Source organism: Cydia strobilella, chromosome 3 (genome assembly GCF_947568885.1).
Source record: "Cydia strobilella chromosome 3, ilCydStro3.1, whole genome shotgun sequence".
Lineage (NCBI taxonomy): Eukaryota > Metazoa > Arthropoda > Insecta > Lepidoptera > Tortricidae > Cydia > Cydia strobilella.
In genome coordinates, this window is record NC_086043.1 from 19,184,256 (window position 1) to 19,208,070 (window position 23,815).

At 36.5% G+C, this 23,815-nt stretch overlaps 1 protein-coding gene and 1 non-coding gene across 7 annotated transcripts in view; both read left to right on the top strand.

Moving 5' to 3' along the window:
* Nucleotides 1–23,815, top strand: part of LOC134756042 (protein bunched, class 2/F/G isoform-like) — a 162,309-nt gene that overhangs the window by 32,563 nt on the left and 105,931 nt on the right. Inside the window, exon 2 of one of the 6 annotated variants that reach the window (XM_063692824.1) lies at nucleotides 20,653–20,671. The exons of the other annotated variants lie outside the window; for them this stretch is intronic. Coding sequence (XP_063548894.1) covers nucleotides 20,653–20,656 — 4 coding nt within the window. The 3' untranslated portion in view covers nucleotides 20,657–20,671. Of the gene's footprint in view, nucleotides 1–20,652; nucleotides 20,672–23,815 lie in introns of those variants that run through there. 6 annotated transcript variants of the gene reach the window in all.
* On the top strand, nucleotides 22,816–22,888 carry Trnak-uuu (transfer RNA lysine (anticodon UUU)). Its single transcript has one exon. It is a non-coding gene; the product is annotated as a tRNA-Lys (tRNA).

A 23,815-nucleotide genomic window follows, 5' to 3' on the forward strand; every position in this document is an offset into this window, starting at 1 on the left:
ATGCGTTTAATTATCACTATAATCTGTTTAAATAAAATGTGAGATACCGACATCTGTTAATTTGTATGATAACTACGATAACGTTATTTGAATTTTGAACCCAGTTTGACCATAATATCTCTTTGAGTTTAATATCTTAACGCATCAGTACATGCACTTGCAGTAAAGACGTTTGATCATGGGGATATTGAACGCCAATCCGTGGGTGCGGGGAAATGCAATAAATTGTCGAGTCGCGTCCCGACATATGCCCTTAGATGATTTAGTGCTGGCCGGACCTACCGCCGGCTTATTTAACCGGTGACGCTTCGTTAAAATCGTAAACTAGCACACAGATTCCGTGCTGTTAATCATACCATATAATATATTATGAACTCGCCATTACGTACTGTTGAGTGGCATCTTATCCTCGTACTACAAAAATCCTTGAAACGCAAATTTTATTGATATATTGAATTTACACGCACACTAATCGTAAACGTAGACGCAAGGGTAACGAGTAGATACTTCTTCCACAATGAGAGGAAGCCAGCAGTGGAACTTACTATATAGGCTGAAATGAAATAATCTGCGGGTAAAATCCTACGAGTTGCTCACAATATTCCATTTGGCTCTGTGTTTCCACACACTCACCTGACGCCCGACAGATTCAGTATTTCATGTTCGTCAGCAGTTTATGGTCGAATTTAAATACGGTGTCGATGTCATATTGGTGTCAGGCACCATCTGTTACACGTATTGACGATTGGCAGTCACCTACAATCTCGTTATGAATGCATTAAGTTAAACCGGAGTACCCATTTGGTGAAGCGGCCGATATCGAATGTGCTCTGAGAAACAAATCATTTGCACATCTCAGAATTATTGTGATCTCACACGAAGTAAATGCGTGCATCCGTTCGATTAATTCTTACAATAACAAACGCACGTCGTTCATCAAAATCAGAAGTGATATTGTTTCCTCACGCTTTGCGAATTCCACAGGAATTTATGTAAATGTTCGTCTTAGCTTAGCTAAAGCATGTAACATTTCTCGCGCTTCTCGCTTTCATTAGAACTTAGCCATTGCTAAGTTCTATATACGCGACGCTGTCGCAGGCAAATGTTAGTTGCGAAAATGTGAGGAACAAAAAGTAGCTACCTAGTTACTTTAGTTTCTATTTCTAACTTCGATGGTAACTCGGAAGATTGATATTCACCCAGGAGTGATTGATAGCTTCCAGCGCACCTAACAGAGATCATTAAAACGATTTGTTTTACTTTCTAATTTTGTAATCCACAATTGGTTTTTTCAGGTAGAAGCTTTCACTCATGGGATCTTAATTTCTCTAGCTAAGATTCAGCACGATTATGTAACTACAATGCCTAGTCGTGATATTATTTAACCGCTCTTTAATCATGTTGTTGGTAAAGTCTGTGACTAATTAATTTAATGATAACTGATGAAATTTGAACCAATCTGGACTAAGGCAATTTGTAGTTTCCTCATAGATTCATAAGATGATATTTGAATAAGGGTTGAAGAGGGTATAACCCTATTACTAAGACTCCGCTGTCCGTCTGTCTGTCACCAGGCTGTATCTCATGAACCGTGCTAGCTAGACAGTTGAAAGTTTCATAGATTATGTATTTCTGTTGCCGCTATAACAACAAATACTAAAAAGTACGGAGCCCTCGGTGCGCGAGTCCAACTCGCACTTGGCCGGTTTTTATTCATTCAAGATCCTGTTACAATAGACGCTACAATAAAAATACAGTATTTTCACTGTATTCCTATTATGGTTAATGGGATACAGCCCGCTGACACACAGATGAACAGCGGCTTAGCAATGTGGTTCCATTCGTTGGTCTCCCCAAATACATCGACGCGGAATCGGCAAAAGCCGATAGAAAAAAAATCTTTGTCTGCGCAATGAAAGCTAAAAAGACGTCATTCGGCTCGGCTCGCATCGGCCGACGCCTTCCGAGTCCGAAGCGCCGACGCGTTTGTCGCTTTTGTTGCGCAGACATAAAGCTTTTTTTTTCGGCTTTTGCCGATTCCACCGTTCCGCGTCGATATATTTGAAGAGACCCTTACCCTTCAGGAATGGAATGGAATTCAACAAATGATGCCTGTGTGGAATTTAATAACGACGCACCGGTACCGGTGATAATTCTATTGCATATTTTTTTAATATTATTATTGTTATAACACCTAGTACTTATTGACATTGACATACAAGATGAAGATTTTTGTTTCTCACTATTATGATCATTATGGTTTCACATCGAATGTGATTTTTATATAGACAACTGCGTAGTTTTTACAATTTACTCGAGCCCGTCATTTATGATAGCACGTGTTTGTACTAGAACACTGGTTTACTGCGTAGTTTTGTGTAGATTATTTGATTATTGACTTATTGGTACACCTCTGATCAACGCTCTACTTTATACGCTAATTTGTTGTTGGCTCATTTATTAAAATATTTATTCATGAAAATGTGTCTGTGTCATACTACAGTCGTTACAATACGATTAAGATAATTGAGACTTGTCCAAACGTTTTTCTAGTGTCTATGACCTCATCATAAAATAGGGAGGCCTCTAGGCCATTAACGGTTTAAAACGTTTTGGTCAGCAGTATAATTATACAATCCGTTGAATCCTTTCTTATGCAAATATAGAACTGTACCATTTCACACAAAGCGTTTTTCCGTGAAATGCGTAGAAATCAATCAAACCAGCCGCTCAAAATATTAGTCGACACTATCTATATCTAATATTCGTACCGGTAATAAAGCTTCTCAATGAATTTAACGGATTAAAAAGCACCATTGGATCAGTGCCAGTCCACATCGGTATAAACATTGCGAATTTAGAGAAATGTCGTTGCGTAAGACAACCGATTTTTCTGTTTAACGTCTAGTTTCAATGAAGGCGTTAATAGATGTATTAATAACGTTTTCCGATAGGTGCCGTCGTTTTAGTTTATCATTGTAATATATGTCGATTGGACACTTAAAGCATTGCTTCAAATTTAATTACTTAAGTATTTTTTCGCCTTTAAATATGACTTTTCATATATCATGAACTTCGAAATCTTAATTTGGGTTCAATTTTCATAGTTGATATAGTTGTTGGTAGATAATAATCTTACCATATGTGTAAATCTTTTCGGCTTCCTGAAGCACTTCCGCTATAAATGGATTTAATTTAAATAAATAAATGACCATAACTTTTCCCACTAACAGGTCAGTGTACCTCTCTAATGCTCACTTTAGTTGCGCTTTAAGTGCTCTGCCTTTGCAATCTCACCAATAAAGTTCTGGAATATTACCAGATACATTTCATTCCATTTCTGGAAACATGTGTATGTTCGTGTGATTTCTCCCCGTGCCCGCGCCTACGGGAATAATCTCGTGACCGTGACGTGATTCACAGCGCTACTCGTGCCATATCTATCTGCGATACCAATGGTGTTAGGAGTTAGAATGGCCTTGTTTTTTTTTAATCCGCCAGTGTAATATTGAATCTGCGAATACATTTTACTCCAAAAGATTACGCAGACTGATAAATGAGGCTTTCGCGCTGTTCGTGGAGATATATTTATACTTATTGCCATATCCATAAAACATACGATTTGGATTCCCTAATAGTATAGGTTTTTTTCTTGTATGCGGTGTATTTTTATTTTAAAAGTGCCTAAGAAGTTTTCGAAAAACACATCAGGTTATCAAAAACTTCTACGAGTAAAAGTTGTATGATAAGACTTCGTAACAGAACACGCTATTTTCTTGCTTTGGACTTTTACTTCCAATACGTTATTAAATTTGGAACTAATAAAAACTAAATCTACAACAACCTTTGTCAAAACACATGATTTCCACGCCCAGGTCAACTACATCATCTCATCTCCCTCGCAAAATAGTTATTGCTGAGATAAAAGTACATCAGTTCATAGGATAGTCTTTTGTACGTAATTTGTTATGATCACTGTATTAATAGCCATCCATGACGTCGGGTGGGCTCGGTTCCGACGGTGCCCCAACGAACGAAACAACCGTCTTGCGTGCGCCAACGCAAGTCAAGGCTTTGACTTTAGGGATTGGCGGAAGTGCATGCATTCTTTAGCTGCAGCGCACGCTAGCGCTCAATGAGAATTGTATTCAAAATTCAAACCAAACATGCATAATGACTAGTCATTTGTAATTCCAACACCACCATCTTGAATACTTTGTTCATCATAATGGAATTGTTCGGAGAAATAAAACTTGTTAGACACACCTGGAATGTGCGTGCTTGACACAAGAAAAAAAGCTAAAAACCACCTTCTAACAGGCATTTTTGCTCATCGGCATTTAAGAATTCGCTCGCTTATGCCCGTCTTTGACATGCAAACAGAAAACGCACGGGGACGCTTTTTCTCTTTCGGAGCCGTGTTGTCGCAATAATTATTATTTATGCGTACTCATTGGCGGTGGAGAACTGGAGGCAGGTGGCGTCTTGTCCTGCAAGCAGTACATTGACACCGCGACCTTGGTACCCACTTGTATCTTGTATCAATGGCCGTAGACACTGCATGGGCCTTTAACTTTTTCTTTTAAGGTCAACAACTTGTTTTTCTGACGATTCAGCACATGCCGGAGCTGCGAGTTATGCGAATGTTTTCCATAAAGGGCAATGTCTTAGTTATTTACGCTTCGTCTGTCCTTGAAATTTGTTGAGTTGTTCAATTTTATTAGATTAGTTACTAGTTATTGGCACCTCCTTCGCGCGCTCAATTGTCTTTGAAGTTTATGCTTGCTTGATTGTATGTTATAATGCTTATAATTTATACTTGTTACAATGTTTTAGTGCTGGGTAAATTTGTCAGAATAGAGAAAAGCTACTAACAACTGATGGACAGAAATGAAGTAAGCCAAAGCGCGTAATAGAACCGGCGACCGTTTTAATTTTAAAAGTAACAAAAGCAGTGTCAGCCCGCTGCCCCATTTGGCCGGTCACGCCGTGACGTCACCGGCGTCTGCGCACCGTCTGCGGCCGCTTCCCGGAACGGTTGGCCGCAGCCTTCTCCACAACGCTATCAATGAACGTGGTTATTTATGTTTTCCTACGAGCTGATACTAATTCAATTAAAATTATGCACCTTAGTAATTTTTGTGTGTTCGGCGGCATTAGCATATATTCTCTTCGTTAAAACAGAACGCTTGCACAGACAGTTTAATCGTGTGTCTAGTTTTTAGGTAACCTATGTATGACATTTTCAAGTCTTCAATAATGCCACACTGATTTTAAATTATTTCCTCTGATCAGAATGGCAAGAGAATTGAGGCGATTCTCTTAATACAATGATGTCATCAAAAATGAGTCATCAGCTATTGTCTAAGTTTTTAGGCACTTACACTCTGTACCGATTTCACTTTTACATGTTATTGAACTTTGTTCTGGTTTAGTTAACTGACGTGGGCGTAGAAATGAATGAGATTAGAGTAGAGCTAGAGAGTAATGACGAGATGTCTGTCCTGCTACCTACTCTACTGGCCTTGTGGCCCCCATAGAAGCATGATCTTACTCAAAGAGATCTAAAGTAACTAGTAGTAACTTGTCCAAAAGATGGACATTTTCTCCTGTTAAGCCGTTTCCCAATCCAAAGATAATTAAATCTTATAATAATAATATAATAATAATAAATATTCTTTATTTGCTTAAAATATGGTACAATGAGACGGTATAGATAACATATTTCTGCACTAAGACATATTTTGCTAGTTAGCATGCAAATGTACACTTAACCTAAACTTAAACCTATCTAAATTCTACTTAATACTATTACATGCAAACAAGTCATCTATAGTGTAAAACATCTTAGTTACCAGCCAACGATAAAGTTGAGTTTTAAATAAATTAAGAGGGAGATCCTTAACATTATCTGGAAGAGCATTAAATATTTGTATACACATATAATAACTGTTTTTCATAAAAAGGGAACTACTGGGAACAAAATCAATTACAAGTCTGTTTGGGTTTCTTATGACTCATACTGTGACTCACCGGGTTCCCAGAGCCAAAAAAAATATATATCACACAAATTTGCTTTCACAGAGATATTTATTTAACGTATAATAAATTTTTACTGTGTGTTGTCATCCAAAAGTTAGAACTCACTCTTACTCTTTTGGATCCCAAGCAATTTCCTTTTCTGCTTCTTAGCACTTTGCACATATAGTTTGCGATTTCGAAACCGCGCTTAGTATTCGGCGATTGTCCGCCAGCCAGGAAGCCGTGTACCGTTTACCTGGCATTATTGTACTGTTTGTATTGTTGGCCGCCACGCTTTGCATTAAAATTGGCCATATTCAGCCGTAAAAGGCACAAAAGCACACTTTCTAGCCGAAATTAGGACAAAACACTCGTCAATTTATGAGAATACCGGCACATTTGCGATTAAGAGCAGAGGGATTGATAAGATAAATCATTGGTAACTTTCTATGCATTAACTTTCTGTGTCAGATACGTATTTTTTTAAATCTTTTCGTTAGGACACGATAATCGTAACTACTACTACTATAGGCCTGCGAAACGACCGAATCGATTCGGGATGGTGCCGAATCAAGGCCGAAAGCTGAATAGATTTATGACGTAACACCGTTAGAAATCAATGTACAAAGATGTCGCATTGCAGACCTGTGCACTGGAGAAAGTTTCCCAAATAGCCCAGAAAAGTTAAGCGATAGATCAAATTAAACTTGAGATTGACCAGAAATTGGCAAAAAGTATGAAAAGCGTTTATATAAAAAAACTTTCTCTCGTTTTGTACGTAAAAACGTACCGGGTACTAAAGCGGGGGCAAAGCCATAAAATTTTCGTAGCGAGCGTTGTTACAGTTAGGGTTACCAGGTACCAATTTCTGAATTTACTGCCTAATTTCTCGAGTTTCAGACGAAATTCCCAAGAATGTATCTTGGGAATTTCGTTTGAAAACGTTTCGCTCTTGTCGAATCATTCAAATCGATTAGTACACATGTAGGAAAGCAAATTTTAACATGCAGTGTCTTATAGGGTTCTGTACCCAAAGGGTAAAAACGGGATCCTATTACTAAGATTCCACTGTCCCTCTGTCTGTCTGTCACCACTGTCACTAGGCTGTATCTCATGAACCGTATTTCTGTTGCCGCTATAACAAAAAATACCAAAAACTGAATAAAATAAATATTTAAGTGGGTTTCCCATTAACTCCCATACAACAAAAGTGATTTTTTTGCCGTTCGTGCGCGAGTCCGACTCGCACTTGGCGGGTTTTTAAATTAGATATTAATTTTAAAATGTATAGTTATTAGGATTTACATTAAAACGCGTTTCGTTAATATTATCATGTAACAATCAAAAATTGAGCCATGGACTTATTATCTACTAGTTGACTGGCATTTCCTTATTCCGGGCGCAATGGTGGAAAATGATCAAAACTCCCGCTTGGAAATCCTGGCCTACTCGTATCAGGAAAAATCCGGACGGTTGCTAACTAGTAACCCTAATTACATTGAACGACTCTGTCGTCCATAATTCCGAATGAATAATTTAGTACAGTATTAATTTGCGCGGAGATCGGATCTGGCGGCCGCAGGCGATGTGCGCTGTTGTCTTCAATTAACCCAGTTGTAGTATGCCATTGTGTACTGTCTGCAGGCTGTCTGCTTTCTTTCGCGTATTATGTATGGAGCGCGCCTGTTGAAACTTCGTTGATGGCCGTTTTGATCATTAAATAATTTTCACTACGCCAGCTGGTAAAGGCTTCCTTAATTGTTCAAAAACTGATAAGAAAGTTGCATTTTATCCACTTGTGAGACAAAGTAATCAAACGCAAAATTTGAGTAGTTTTCTTATTTTTGCTGGTAGATTCGACTTTTAAAAGATGATTTTGAATTATAAATATTTAATAACATTCATTATGAATCGATTTGCTTTGATTTTGTTTAGCTATATTTTCCTTGTGTTGGTGTGGCGAAAAATTTTGTCTTTCACTCGGTGGCAAAATTTGTTTAATCCTCGTGCGTTGAAACCCTCACAACGCTTAAGATTTCATTTTTCGAAATGCTACGCTCGTGGTTCGATTTTGGAATCTTTCACTTGCTCGGGTATCAATAATATTAACACGAGAGGTTAAACAACAACTTTTCCTTGCTTTTGCTTCCTACTTTTGCTGATGCTGAGCAAAGGCCTCCCTTCTTTCCGCGACTCAGCCCACAGGCCCCAAAGCAGGGATGCGGAAGAGCCCCCTCACACCCTCCCAAAAGGGTATCGAGAAGCAACACAAGCAAGCGACTCAGCCTGGTGATTTTTACGAGTACTCGAGTACGTTGTATAAGTAGGTCAAAAAATGCTCGTGGCTCGTGGCCTATTCCTTTACAATGTTCGTCCACGCCTGCGGCTCCAGCTCACATTGTAATCCACTCCACTCGCCTTTTTTACCCTTCTTATACAGCGGTTGCATAAAATACTATTTTCGACGTGTGACTTCTTTAACGCTGCGTATAAATGTGTAAAAGCATTTAAATAAAGTCGACTGAAAATTACAATTCCTTTAACAATCAATTTAAAAAAAATGCTAATAATTAGCTAATAATGCTTATGCTAATAAATAATAAAACGGGTAAAAATAAATTCTCACTTAAATGGAACGCAACGTGAAAGGAAAGCAAAGTAGACATGGGCCAGACATCGGAAACCACGCGAACGTCAAACGCTGTTATGAATCGCAGGTATTAGATTACCCTTTTTTGCAATATTGGATTTGATGGAAAGACAAATGATAACAAGTGGTTTCGTTTTCGTACGTGCGTTATCGTTATCAACAAGCTGATATTATACGCCACCTTTTTTTTATTGCATAAAATATCGTTAAATTGCGGTTGTTCATGAATGACGTACGTTTCTATGAATTTTTAAGTAAAAAGAACACATTTGATATATTTTCTTGACATAATGTAAGACACAAGTGACCCAGTTGGCACGGAAGTACTTTTTAAAAGTTTACTCTTCCTGAATTTCAGACTTTCTACCGGTCTAGTCTACATTATACTGCATCTAAAAAATGTTTAGGTATCTAGTTCGTTTTTTATTCCGTAGACTAAAATGAAGTTTCATGTGTATGAGATGACATTTCTTAGTACCACATGAAATGTCATTTTAGTCTACGGAATAAAAAAACAGAATATAGAACAAGATTTTCAGTTTTTCTTCTTGCATTGATGCTGAGAAAAAGTATAAAGTAAATACTTTAAACCACTGACTTATTTAGGCATAGACCGATAGTCCCTATACGGCTAATCTGCCAAAAGTGAAGCCGAAACACGATCGATATATAGATATATATATTGTATATATTACGGGCAACTTGATAAGTCCGGTCATTATTCATAGTGACCGGACTTATCAAGTTGCCCGTCCGTGTGTGTGTCTGATGGCCGCATCAAGTGAGCAATATGTAATTAAATCTGCATGATTTATCACTTTGACCGGTCAGTATGAAGTATGAGTATGACTAATGATCGACCTACATTGGGCAATGTAATAAAACAGATGAACTGTAGTAGGAACACAGAAATTAATTGTTTATAGAAAAGAAGATTTAGGTTAGGTTAGAACTGCAACTCTCCACAGAAAAGAATTGTTTTTAGAAAAGTAGGTTTAGGTTATAACTGCAATGAATATGACGATGTACAATTACTACAAATAAAATATATTCTATTCTATATTCAATCCCACACAAAAAGGAACTGCTTACAGAAAAGTAGGTTTAGGTTAGGTTAGAACTGCAACCCCCCCACAAAAAATAATTGTTTATAGAAAAGTAGGTTTAGGTTAGAACCCCCCACAAAAAAGAACTGTTTATAGAACAGTAGGTTTAGGTCAGGTTAGAATTGCAACCCCCCACAGAAATAAACTACTTCCACCACGGCGCGACCAATTAATAAATTCAAGCTATCTAACCTTGATTTATTAAATGGACCACGGGCCGTCGGGCATTATTGACATGGACCGGCCAAAGTAATAAGTTTATCACTTTGCCGAACGCCTTTGGGCATTATTCATAAATCATATATAATGACCGGTCATTATGTATACTGCCCGGTAATCAAGTTTCCCGTAACATGTACAAAAATATGTTGCCAGTGTTTATTTATTTCCCTCAAAGGAGGGGGATTTTAACAACATCCTTAAGGGGCCCACTGACTAGCAGTCCGCCGGACGATATCGACCTGTCAGTTGCTCGGAACTGTCAAATTTTTGTTCTAACTGACAGGTCGATATCGTCCGGCGGACTGATAGTCAGTGGGCTCCTTCATACTTGGTTATTAATAATTTGGAAGTGTGTAGATTTGATTTGATTTTGTAGCAAAAGCTTTTTATGTTTCTTTTAGGGATTTTTTGCATTTACTTACTTATTTACTGATACGTTTTTACAAATTTTTTTTATTTAACAAATGTGCATAAAATGGTAAAAATAAATTTCTGTATCTATTTACGAACAATGACATTAAAATTCTATTAGCAACATATCAATAGCCCTGAAACTGTAGCTGCTTTCTAATAAATTGTCGCTTAGTCGGGACCGTGCCACCACGAACCACGACGTAGTTTGCGCAAGCCGTCTTTACTAGTGTAAGTAAGTACTTATCTTGCTCATCAAAATGAACAGAGCATATTCGACTGTGTTTAGTTCTGTTGCCGCTATAACAACAAATACTAAAAACAAAATTAAATAAATATTTAAGCGGGGCTCTCATACAACAAACGTGACTTTTTTTGCCCTTCGTGCGCGAGTCCGACTCGCACTTGGCCTGTTTTTAATTTTTAACCGGGTGTTTTACACAAACCGATTTGACTTTTAGTACTGCGAGGGCCTTTCGAATACAATCGTCGCACTTGAAACGGCTTTACTAGACATATACGGACTAGGGATCTAAGCCTTACAAATTTATGCTCTAACAAGTAATTGCTGCTATATGCTGTTATGGTATAAGAACTTTTTAAAGCATTCAATTTTTTAATTAATATCATATTCGACTGTGTTTAGTTCTGTTGCCGCTATAACAACAAATACTAAAAACAAAATTAAATACCTATAAATATTTAAGCGGGGCTCTCATACAACAAACGTGACTTTTTTTGCCCTTCGTGCGCGAGTCCGACTCGCACTTGGCCTGTTTTTAATTTTTAACCGGGTGTTTTACACAAACCGATTTGACTTTTAGTACTGCGAGGGCCTTTCGAATACAATCGTCGCACTTGAAACGGCTTTACTAGAGATATACGGACTAGGGATCTAAGCCTTACAAATTTATGCTCTAACAAGTAATTGCTGCTATATGCTGTTATGGTATAAGAACTTTTTAAAGCATTCAATTTTTTAATTAATATCATTTACCTTAGATTGGATGAACCTTTTTTAGCCTCCTTGTTTGACCGATGAGAAGATTTGACATTGCTTTCAGAATTTTTTAACGATCTTCTAAACCTTTGAGTCATATTTATGTATCATGAAGAATAAGAACATAGCCATGGTTCGCTACAAACTTTCCTTCCGTCCAAAGTTCAGTATATAGAAACATCGACTAGTATCATGATCATGACAGTTTGGCGCCGAAGGTACGCACCGGTCCTTAAATATCAATTACTCAACTTGTGCCTATAATATCCGAGTCTAATAATAAATCTTCTGATGACAAGCTAATGCGTACGCGCTAATCTACGGCTACCATAGGCATATACTAAATAAATTGGCACATGACACGCTCGTAACTCATCCATATGGCATAACTGTGAGGGTTATTCGTGTTGTAATATCAACTATCTATGAATTTAATAGAACATTTTGACTATGATACTTCAAAAACAATTTTGACATTTTTGACGTAGGGTATTTTATTTATCAGAAACGAGATATTCCGTGATTGTGAACACGTAACTGATAAATGGTGCAAAAGATTGCAAAGAATAAGATTTTCAGCTTTACTACAAGAGATAGAATGATAAAAATTGTAGTTACAGAGTCGATTAATGCTATTTTATCAAAATTACAGAAAATGTTTGATAGAATGAGAAATAGAAAAACGAACCTACCACAAAACAAAGATATTAGTTACAGCTAAAGGATGATCAATCACAGCAATATTCTTAGGGCTTATATTTTTAAATAGGAGCGATATTTTTGTGTGCTAAAATTACAGATGCTATAGCAGGATGCATAATGAATGATATAAAAGTTCGTTTCTATTGTAATTTTATGGTCCCAAAAACTTCCGTGTTTACATTGTACATGCCAAAAACGATTCGTGGTCAAAAACGATTTCTCCTCCTCTCATTCTTACCTGATTCGAAACCTTGCCCAGCGAATGGAAGTGCCTTTGCTATTAGTAGCCAACAATTTTTTTTAAATATATTTTTTATATTAGGGGACATCTTACACAGATCAGTCTAGCCCCAAACTAAGCAAAGCTTGTACTATGGGTGCTAGGCGACGATATACATACTTATATACATAGAAAACACCCATGACTCAGGAACAAATATTTGTGTTCACCACACAAATAAATGCCCTTACCGGAATTCGAACCCAGGACAATCGGCTTCACAGGCAGGGTCACTACCCACTAGGCCAGACCGGTCGTCAACGTTTGCAATGTTTGCTTTAATAATTTTGATTACTCGAATTAATATATTTCGACCGCCAGTTTAGCTTCCTCAATGACGTTGTGTAGGTAATATTGAAAGAAAAGTTAATATAAATTAATAAACAAAAATCGTCCGTAAACCGAATAATCCGTAATACAAATAAGATCAAAACCTCATCACTCGGCTGTCGTAGAATTTAATACGTCCACTTGGGTGCAGCCAAATGAAAAAAGTTGGCAATGGTACACGCTCTTTTTATCCTATGGCGCTCGCTGTGTCAGTGGCGTCTGAGAGTGGCGCCTGCGCACCGGCGTGTTACGAAACTGTCTCAGTGCCCGGTGCTGGTGACTAGGGACTACGGCCGGTGGTTTCTCATTTTAATTAATCACTTTTATGACAAGATCGGCCTTAACTAAATGAGGCGGGTAAATTCATTAATTGAAATAATACAAAAACAAACATCTCTTTCTTCAGTGTTATGTGCTTCCTGATGATTTTGATGTTTATACAGTAAACAATTTTGGAGGTTTCAAATAATCTAAAATTTCGACTCGAAGAACACTATACTTATAGTTTTTGTACGTGAAACGACAGCTGCTGATTTTAATTTGACTTATTTCTTAGCACTCATTTATGTTGAGTTTCTCAGATAGTTTTTGCGTTTTACTATTAAATTGCTATTATTTTTTGAATATTCAATTCAAATATATATTACTTTTAAAATATTTCTACCAAATATTTTTATAAACTTGGCCATGACCCATGACGTCAATCCATCATAGTCCTTATTTGATTATTTTTTGTGTGCCATGCGTCAAAGCTGACAAAACTGTTCATATATTATTTCAGTAAACAAAAGTTTTGACATTCCAAAACAGAAATTGACTATCAACAAAATGTATAGTATGCAATAATTCAATAAGCCTGAAGTTCCTTATTATTGACAGATGTGATTTATTTGCACTATAGTCTTGTTGCTCAAGTGATATATCGACTACTCAAGGATAACCTGACCAGATATATTAGTTTGACATACTTGTAAGTCAATGAGTCTTCAAATTCCAACCTAACCTTTTTATTAGTCAAATTATTTACATATTTGTATCCTTTGTTTTGTATTAATTTTTCTTTGAACATGAACCTTCGTTTTTTATATTAATGTGAATAATGTGTTCAAATTCGTTTGGAATTGCTCCTAAATTATAAAATAAAAATAATTTACGCAAATCTTCAGCTAAAATAAACAATTGCGACTACGACGGTGTCTAAATTTACATTACAGTCGTTAAGTCGCATGATTAAACAAACATTCGAGAACACCGCGCTGTCTGTCTGTGGAAGTGGTTTTCTGTGTAGTAAAGCGGTTTTATGAGAAACTTATGCAAAATATTTACAAAAGCCGTCTGCTCAAGACGGAAACTGCTGACGGCAAACTTGCCAATCTTCCTCCTTCTTATCTTTAAGCATAGATGTAACGCACTGGTACTCGCGCGGAACTCTACGAATTTGTATAACTCTATATATCTACTGTTTTATGAAGACGATAAAAGTCTTGGCATGCCTGTCATTGATGATGACTGGAAAAACAAACTGTGCCTCAAATATAACCACGCAAAAAGCTTATCGACACGCTCACGCGAATTTCTAACTGCAGTTTTGTGTAAACTATGAGCTAACGAAATATGTATTGATTATCTCATAAAAATATGGATAATACTGATATGGTTTGTGGTTTTTTTTTTCAATGTTTCTGGAGCAAACTAAATACATAATTATCTACAACGTTGTTCATGAAACTAAAAATAAAATATAAAATTTTTGTAGGTTTTAACGCACATCTGTTTCGTTCCAAATTTGTGCAACGTGGTTAATTTGTAATGGAGTGGATCACTAAATGGTTCTAATTGAGTCAGTTTCGTGTTTTGATTCTAATAGATACATTAATTAAGTATGTGCAAACGGCATTGCCGAAACTTGCAGCCGGCGTCGGTTCTCGCGTGACAATGTGAACCGGTCGCACGTTGCAGTTGCTTCCTGCATTTAAACTTATGTTTTCGCTGCTTTTGAAATCGGTAATCGTTTCACTGATAAATCCTTTCGATTGCAAATGCCGTTCTAATATTGCAATACTTTTTTTAAATCTCCTTCCGTAAACGATAAATCATAATTTCGCTTCCAGTTTGAGGGAAACGTGGCCGTTTAAATATTAATACGTTTCATATTTTAGACTTCCTCTTCCAGGAGTAAATGGGAAAGATTAACATGATTTTATATGATCTCAATAGATAAACTTAGGGATAATTTGTGCGACCTTAGATCTATTAACCTCGGCACGCCAGGCGACCCAGTTATTTGCCGATTATGATGGACGTGCATTTTTCAATTGAATCTCTACACTCAAATAGAACATCCGCTGTCTGAGCGAGATTTTGTATTTCTTCTCTTCATCGCCAAAGCCTAAGAACTACATGATACAATACAAACGTATCATCAACAGATCAACAACATGCAACATTATTTAAATAATATAAAACTGCACTATTAGTGATGTTAGCATTTTTTTTCTTTTATTAAAATATTTGGTACCTATTCTACATAGGTACCAAATGCGCGCACTATAGTATGGCGTGGCAACGGATTTACTAATTATGAGACCGCTTGGAAGGTCAATATAATTTCCAAGGCTGATTTTCGTTGATACTAAACCTGTTCAAGTGGTTAGTTGTTGGTTATGTGGAAATTCTTGAGACTGTTATTGTCCAGTCATTACCTCATTTGTGAATTAAGGAGGTGACCAGCATCCTTGATGTAATGATGCCACGAATTTGTGACAAGGATCAGAGGCAACGTTAAGGTGGAACACCTTAAGCGAACTCGTGTCGGTGTCATTAGGTCAAACACCAGAAATAATGTCTTCCTTGTGTAACCCCGATGATTCATTTGTGCAATGAGTTCGGTGCAAATCATGCTTCTTATATGGACACTGTTTAATTTCGAGTGCCAAGTTTGGCTTTATGATTTAAATTGAATATTTCCTCGCAGATTTACGTAAGGCACAACGTCCTATAGAAATTACTGATTATACTTGTATTATTTTTGATTGATGCATGTTTCCGTTAAATGTCTTTGTGACGCGTAATTAGCAGGTGTTTCGTTGTCATAACATTTAGCAATATGTGACACCTGAGGATTCAACATGAACTAATTACATGTCTTTTGTTTGGCGAATTGAAATAGTCTTTTCGCTAAGTAATTGGAAATTAATGCTTTTAAGCTTAGAATAAATTTAAAAGTGGAAAAATTACTGCCTTGGGTGAGATTTGAACTCACGGCCTCTGGATCGTTACTCCAAAAAAATAATTAATGCTTTCTCGTTACGTCGAAAGAGAAACAACTTCTGAAATTTAATGTTTTCCCGTCACGTGAAATAAACGTTTTTTTAGTTTTTTTGTGCCTTTTCACCGGTTACGCGAAGAAAGGAAAGTGCTATACCTAAGTAGAGGTAATATCATCAGGTGCACTTTTTTGGCTTAGGCTGTTGGAGTGATAAAAGTTCATCTGATATTAGCTCAGCTTTACCCAGCAGTGTAACAAAAAGAGAAGAATATGTTTTTTAATCTCCCGGACATTTAATAGCGGGAGATTTAAATCGAAATATTGACTACTTTAAATGGGATGTGTCTGGGGGTACAAATTTGTACGAAAAGTGAATATTTTAATAAGCCTTATTATGGAACGAAATATGTCGAGCAATCTTCGACTTAAAATACGTGAGTGACCCGTTTCAATATATTTAATATTTTAAAGAGGTTACATTCTCGTTATAGAAAGATTTGCATGCCATATTGCTAGTCCCTTAAATGTGCCATGTGCCTGATGTGCCTCTGCCTAACCGAAAACGTCCGAAATATTATCCACCCTAAATATTTTCCCAGCTAAAAGCGTATTGATTAGCTGTGCCTGACTAGTAGACATATTTGTTGTAATGGTCGCCTGAAGTGCCTGCCTTTCTGTCTGGCCTAGGGCTAGGCGCGTCATTGGGCGTTGCCGGACCTAAATTATCTTATTGCATTTTATCGTTACGAAAGATGTCTTCAATTGTTACTGATCGTAAATGAACAGAGATAGTGAATGATTAAGACTTTCAATCTGTATACAATGCACATAATTGTTTATATATCTTGATTACGCCACTTACCTTGTCTTACTTTTTGAAAGCGTAAGAACAAATAGCTTTGCGGTTTATTTCTCTGTCCGAAACCTGTTAAAGTGGGACGCTTACAACTTTAACAGGTTAAACTTTTTATGAAGATTAACAGTCTTTATTTTTCACTTGTCTGTTTAACTTTATTCTTAATTAATTTGACGATCGTCTACAAACACGCCGGGTTGTCTAGGAACTAATGGAGCGAATCACACGCGCCCCAATTACGATTGTATCTTGAGTTTACTAAACCAAGTTAACTACTTTATTATCCACTGTATCGTATTTATAGTAACGTATGTATTATTTATTTAGATCCTTTGTTGCCGTAGCACCTAGAGCGTCTACAAATTTTTAATGCTTAAGTTATAAGATTTGAAAGAGTAGGTACTTCTACTTTATACAATTTTTTGCGACACTGTTGCATAGATAGGGACGGTGAGTTTAATTATATATGGGGAGAATAGCTCACCTAATTGATAAGGGCTTATTTATAGCCAAAAAGTATCGTCTGCAAGATAAGAGATCTGTCACGTTTATTTAGCTGCTGTATGAAGTAAAATGAAGACTATATTATATTTATTAACCTATTGACACTATCAGGATTGCAACACTTTCATATCGGCGGTCATCGATTCATAAAAGGTATAAAGGTGAATTTTAATCACATTTGCTAATTGATAACCAACGTTGCGTAGCGTAGTTTTTAGGGTTCCGTACCCAAAGGATAAAAAACGGGACCCTATTACTAAGACTCCTCTGTCCGTCTGTCTGTCATCAGGCTGTATCTCATAAACCGTGATAGCTAGACAGTTGAAATTTTCCCAGATGATGTATTTCTGTTGCCACAATAACAAATACAAAACTTGACAATTTAAAAGTGCTTGTTGCTAGGCCTATTTGGATAAAGAATATATTGAATTGAATTGAATTGAATACTAAAAAGTACGAAACCCTCGGTGGGCCAGTCGGACTCGCACTTGTCCGGGTTTTTTTTTCGACATATTTTTTTTTAGATTGATGACTAAGCCGGTCTGCTCGTGGTCATGTCTTGACTTGAAAGATGAAACGATTTCAAGAGATTTTTTGCCGTTGTAAAATTTCAACCGTGTAATGGTAGCTATAGGTACTATTAGCCATATAGGACCTCTAGGAGAAGTTCTAATTTCTACACATTCTTATTGAAGGGAACACATATTTAATATAGCTTTTGCCCGTATTGTACTTTGTATGTTTGGCATGATGATTATTGATAAAAATTACTATCTTCATACCAAATTTCATCGAAATTGGTTCAGGGGTTAAAACGTGAAGAGGTAACAAACCGACAGACAGAGTTAGTTTCGCATGTATAATGTTAAAAGCTTGCTACCATCATTATGGTCATTATTCTCCAACGAGAAATAAATAGGAAAATTGATGTTATTCAAATTGTTCCCTCTAAAATAACACGGTAAATAATAGGTATATTTTTAAAAACTTTAATTTAACTTGCAATGTTCGTTATTCGTACCTATGCAACTACATATGGGCCATTTTCTATGAAAAGGGACCTTATTGTCGATGGCGCTTACGCCGCACAGCGTCGCGCGACATTGTATTTATATCGGAGCATCGTTAATAATGGCGTAAGCGCCATCGACAATAAGGTCCCTTTTTATAAAAAATACCACATATGAAGGTTGTCTTCAAAATTTACAAACCGTCGACCACTTGTTGGTTCGATTGAGCCGACATGGTTATGATTAAATATGAATGAATTATGAAAGACCGATGACACTGGACAACGCAATATTAGGTACCACAGCAAACGCTGGAATCAGTCTTTTATTTCTTCAAGTTATTGCAAATATTGCAATGTTTTAATAAATCATCATCATCATCAGAGGACGTCCAGTGCTGGACATGCTGGAGTTTTAATAAATATTAACCGTGAAATGCTGAGAAACTCTTATACACGATGGATGACGATGGTCCAAAAATATGATGAGACATTTTTAGGTTTTTTTTTTTTACATACACGTATTTTACAAAATGTCATTAAAAATGAAAACTGTAATCATTAACTGAAACAAAACGTATTATCTTTGGCTTTGATGGCGTTTATTGATTTACATTTCATAATTCATAAAACCTGTATTAACTCTTTTCCATTGCATTAAAGGCAAAAAATCCCTTCACACTGGAGATGTAAATTTAGTTGAGGCGACAGGTGAGCGCAAAATCACTAAACTTGGCTTTTTGCGTGTGTTCTTAGGCATTTTAATTTCAAGTTTTAGGAGTAATAGGTATATCCTTTATCTAGCAATTGTGACAAAACGTATGTAGGGTTTGTTAGGTATTTGACTTCGTCTTTTTATGCCCGCATTTTGTTTCTACAATTATAGTACGATTTTAAATGAAAATTCCACAATATCATAATCCCTCCGCGTAAACACAATCTATTAAAAACTACCTGCGGATCGCCCAGTTTGTTGAACGCTTAATTAGCAAAATCAAGTTCTTGAACCTGCACCACATTCCAGGGTTTTTCACCCTGCCGACACGCACTTGGCAAATTACAAGGGGTATCGAACTACTAGCTAGCGAGGTCTAGGCTAGGCTTACTTTAAGAGTTTATAGCTTTGTAGGTACGTTATCCATAGTAGTCACACAAATCTCTGTTTCGACATGTTGCTGGGACGTCAGTTAGCCGCGACCACGACCAGTGAAACCTGTGTCGAAACGTCGGTAAATAAAGGTAACAAAATAAATTCGCAATAGACCCGAATATTTCCAATAGGCTTGATGACAATTCTTTATTAATAGTATCAGGCGATCAGGTTTGTTTTTAGGATCAAATGTCTATATGGGACCCATTGCATTATAGCAATAGAAAAGTCAGAAATGATAGTTAAAGTCCGACAGTCGTACTTCACTCGCAAAACGCTCCTAACAAAACATTATGTGTCTTGCTATTAAAAATACTGAGGTTGACTGAAGTATATCGGATATATACAATACAACAACACACAATACAATACAAACCAGACCAGGCTAGATACAATTACGGCGGTGGCAGAATAACAGCGTCCGTTGCTGAAAACCTTTGGGGCTGCTGTGCCCCGAAGCCTTTTTGGCACAGACATCAGCTGAGCCACCTTCCCTTTCAATTAGTTTGTAAGCATTATCGTGTACTTTTATTATGTACCTATGTTACAACTTCTTGAATAAATGTCTTTTATTATTATTATTATATATCAGATATATCGGAACGCCCATGGTGTACACAATATCTGAACGCGCACTCTATCGCCTTGACAATAGAGGCGTGTTCAGATATTTGTACTATGCTGCTTTATAAAGGTGCATCCACACCACAGTTAACTCATGTGGAGGTAACTTACCTGATGTTACTGTGTTGCACAGTGTTGCTCTACAAAAGTTAACTGCGGTATGGATGGATGTTCCTTAGCGCCACTTGCACTATCCCACTAACCCGGGGTTAACCGTTAACCCAGTGTCAATGTGTACTGGTAACCATGGTAACTCCATGTTTAACCGGTTAACCCCGGGTTAGTGAATGTTGCAAGTGGCCCTTAGTTGCAAATCCACCCCTGTCCCCTATTTTCGCTAAGCCTGTTAAAAAGCTCTAGGAGCCTTTAACCTCACGTTTATCTACTCTAAATTATAAATAGAACAACATCTATAGGTAAATGAAGTTTGTGATGCTCTGTACCACGTACGTCACTGGTAGAAAAAGGCCCACAAGGCCGCTCTAATGAATGCACTAACTGGCCAACTTTCTGTTACAGGTAGTGCAGTTTGCGACGCACACCGTGAGTCATTAGCTGATAAAAATGACGCGTCGAGACGAATCCCTAACGACGCGGCAGAACCATTTACTAGAACCCACATCACAATGTTCTACTGACGTCACAAATCGTATCAAAACAAGTTACTTTCACTAACTCGTATCTTAACCAACTGCGGCTTTCAAAATTCAACCTCACGCCCATATAAACAAGGTTGAAATTTAAAGCAAGCGCTAAAGATGCATAATTTGTTTGCGACAATCACGTCCTAGGGAATTTTATGGTTTAATTTACATATCGGTGTGCGATAGAAAATTGCCGATCTCTCGATAAAGTCTCGACACGTCATTTTACCTTGTCGAATTTTTCGCTTATCCGACGTCAAATTAGCAAGATTGCATCGAATTAAACGGGGAAATCTAGTATACATTTAAAAGCTTGCTGTTTTGACGGATTTACAACCCATTTACTTTGTCCTAATCAACTAGGAGAGTTCGTTTTTTAGCAGATTTCTTGTGAAGTATTTTGTAGCATAGGTGTCTAGGCATAGTAGAAGTTCGACATCAAAGGAAAGACGAGTGTTTCAAAGCCAAAGTTTACCTATATAAAAATATCTAAAATGTCTTCCTTTGATGCCATTTTAGCGCTTTCATGAGATCTCTGCTAAAATTCTTTGTTTGTGTTTTAGCCTTAGTTTTCTTACTATAGTATGAATTATCTCAGATGATTTTTTCAGGCTCGGGCCCTAATCTGTTAAACAAAAGGTATCGTTTCCTTTATGCAGTGGCTACACTGCTTACTACTAATAGCCCCAGCATAAGTAACGGGAACAAGCCCGTTTAATAAGCAAATTTACCATCCTATTTATATGGTTCAAATTCTTGAAACAGCCCATTCGGAGATAACACGTTTTGGTAGAAAGAAAATACCACCCTGATTGTTCTCTAAATGAGCTGTCACATAAATTTGAACCTTAATGTTATATATCACGATAGTTGCTTTTTAAGCGACATGGTTGCTTTGGCACGTGCTGAAGACCGCTCTTAAAAGAAACAAAGGCTTTTGTTAAACAGATTAGGGTCCGAGCCCGAAAAATTCATTTGAGATAATTCATACTACAACACTTTCAGCGTTTTTTACTTTTAAACTTACATTCACCCATTCATTGAGTGAATGGTTATTGCCGGTAGAAGCAGCATTGTTGGCGGGGTTTGAAGTTTTTCATGTTTTGACGGCAATGAGGCTAACAGTTTAATTTTACTGGACTTGTAACATAATTAACTTTTTCTACTATGTACCTACTATAGTATTTTTCAGATACCTTGGGTACGGCGATAGCCGTTTATCCATTCACTTTATAACCTAAAAACGAAAAATATGTATTCAGATGACAGCTGTCAACGTACCCAAGCAAGCTATTTGAAAAATACTACATTATAGTAAAGATTACTCGACATATCTAATACCCTGTTATATATATCGATCGATATATCTAATTAAATTAGATATCAAGGATATTTTCTTACAGTAAGGTAGACAGTCGTACATTAGTGACAGAATAAAAATATCAGTAGGTAGAGGTAAGCGCCATCCACAATAAGGTCCCTTTTTATAGAAAATACCACATATATTTTAAATACAGTCTAATACCCTATTTCTTTGTCCAATGTGCATTGCGCCTCATTCTCATTAAGCAAAATGTGAGACGCAAGTACACATTGGAGCAGATATTGGACAGATGAAATACCATCTCAATCTCAAGTCATCTTTTTAACTTGTCTATTTCCAGTCTGGTAACGACGCGGTTATTACTCCATTTAGGGGATGCATCTTTAATTAGACAGTATCTGAATGACTTTATGTTGAATTTAATATTTCTATCCTTACATTTAACATTGGTATCGACTGAATTTGCACTCATACTATACCGATACCATCCGATACTAAATATAGCGCCCTCTACCGGCGAGTAGCGGAACTACTAGCATTTAGTATAGCTTTGCGAGAGCAAATGATGTATTATTAATATTTTATGGTACACGTGTAAGTTGTAAAAATTATGATTCAGTTATTTTAACTCAATGGACCGGACGTAAATTGTTCTCATATCGGCGAATTCCGTTTGTCGAAAACTCTACCTATTTTACGACAAGGCAGACATGAGCCCGGATAGCTCAGTCGGTAGAGCATTGGACTTTTAATCCAAGGGTCCAGGGTTCAAGTCCCTGTTCGGGCGGCTCTCTTTTTTACTTTTTTATGTTTTATTTACTATAATTACAATTATTTATCAGTTGAACAGATTTCTTGCATTTTTTATCTCTTTTTATTTCGAACAAATACATTTATTTAATATTTTTAATAATTTTCGATAATCAATGAAGATATTCGATAAATACTTTTTGTACTTTTTATTTCTGTATATTTTTATTTAAAAACAATTAAACATATTAAAAATAAAGTAATCATTAATTTTATAGACAATATAGACAAATATATATTAATAAATTTGTAATATCTATAATCCGTACACAGTTAGGTAGGTACTTTGGTTTAACATTATTTCAAATACAATTTAAAATTTATTTTTAGCACTTGTTCTATTTTTGTCTTCCGCGCCATCTAGTGGCGCGCGTATAATAAACTGCGATATCTATGTACTACTAAAATTAATAAGTTCCTGCACGGTCTGTTTTCTACATAGTTCCGAAGTTTACCAATAGATGGCGTGTTATGCTGTATGTGGGCCTGTTTTTTACTATATAAGATAGATGGCGCTAGGAGTTCATATTATTTCAATTCTTGGGACTGGGACCGTGTTTCAAGTTTTATAATTATTTGCTAGGGCGGACATAGAATATAATAACTTTTTTAATACAAAATAAGTTTAATCTTTTTGTATTGCGAAATAAACAGTATAGAATAGAACCTTAGAAATGTTACTCTTTATGTGTAACAATGTGTAATGACAATTAGCTCCATGCATGAATTTATTTTTATTTTTGGATTCATAATTTATATCGTTGGAACACCGGAAATGATAAAAATACTTTTGTAAACCTTAACATTATTTTATTAAAAAATATTTAAAATGTTGAAAATTTTTGAGCGGTTGAAACGCTCATAATTTTTGGCGCGAATTCGACAGAGCGTGATGACGTCACAC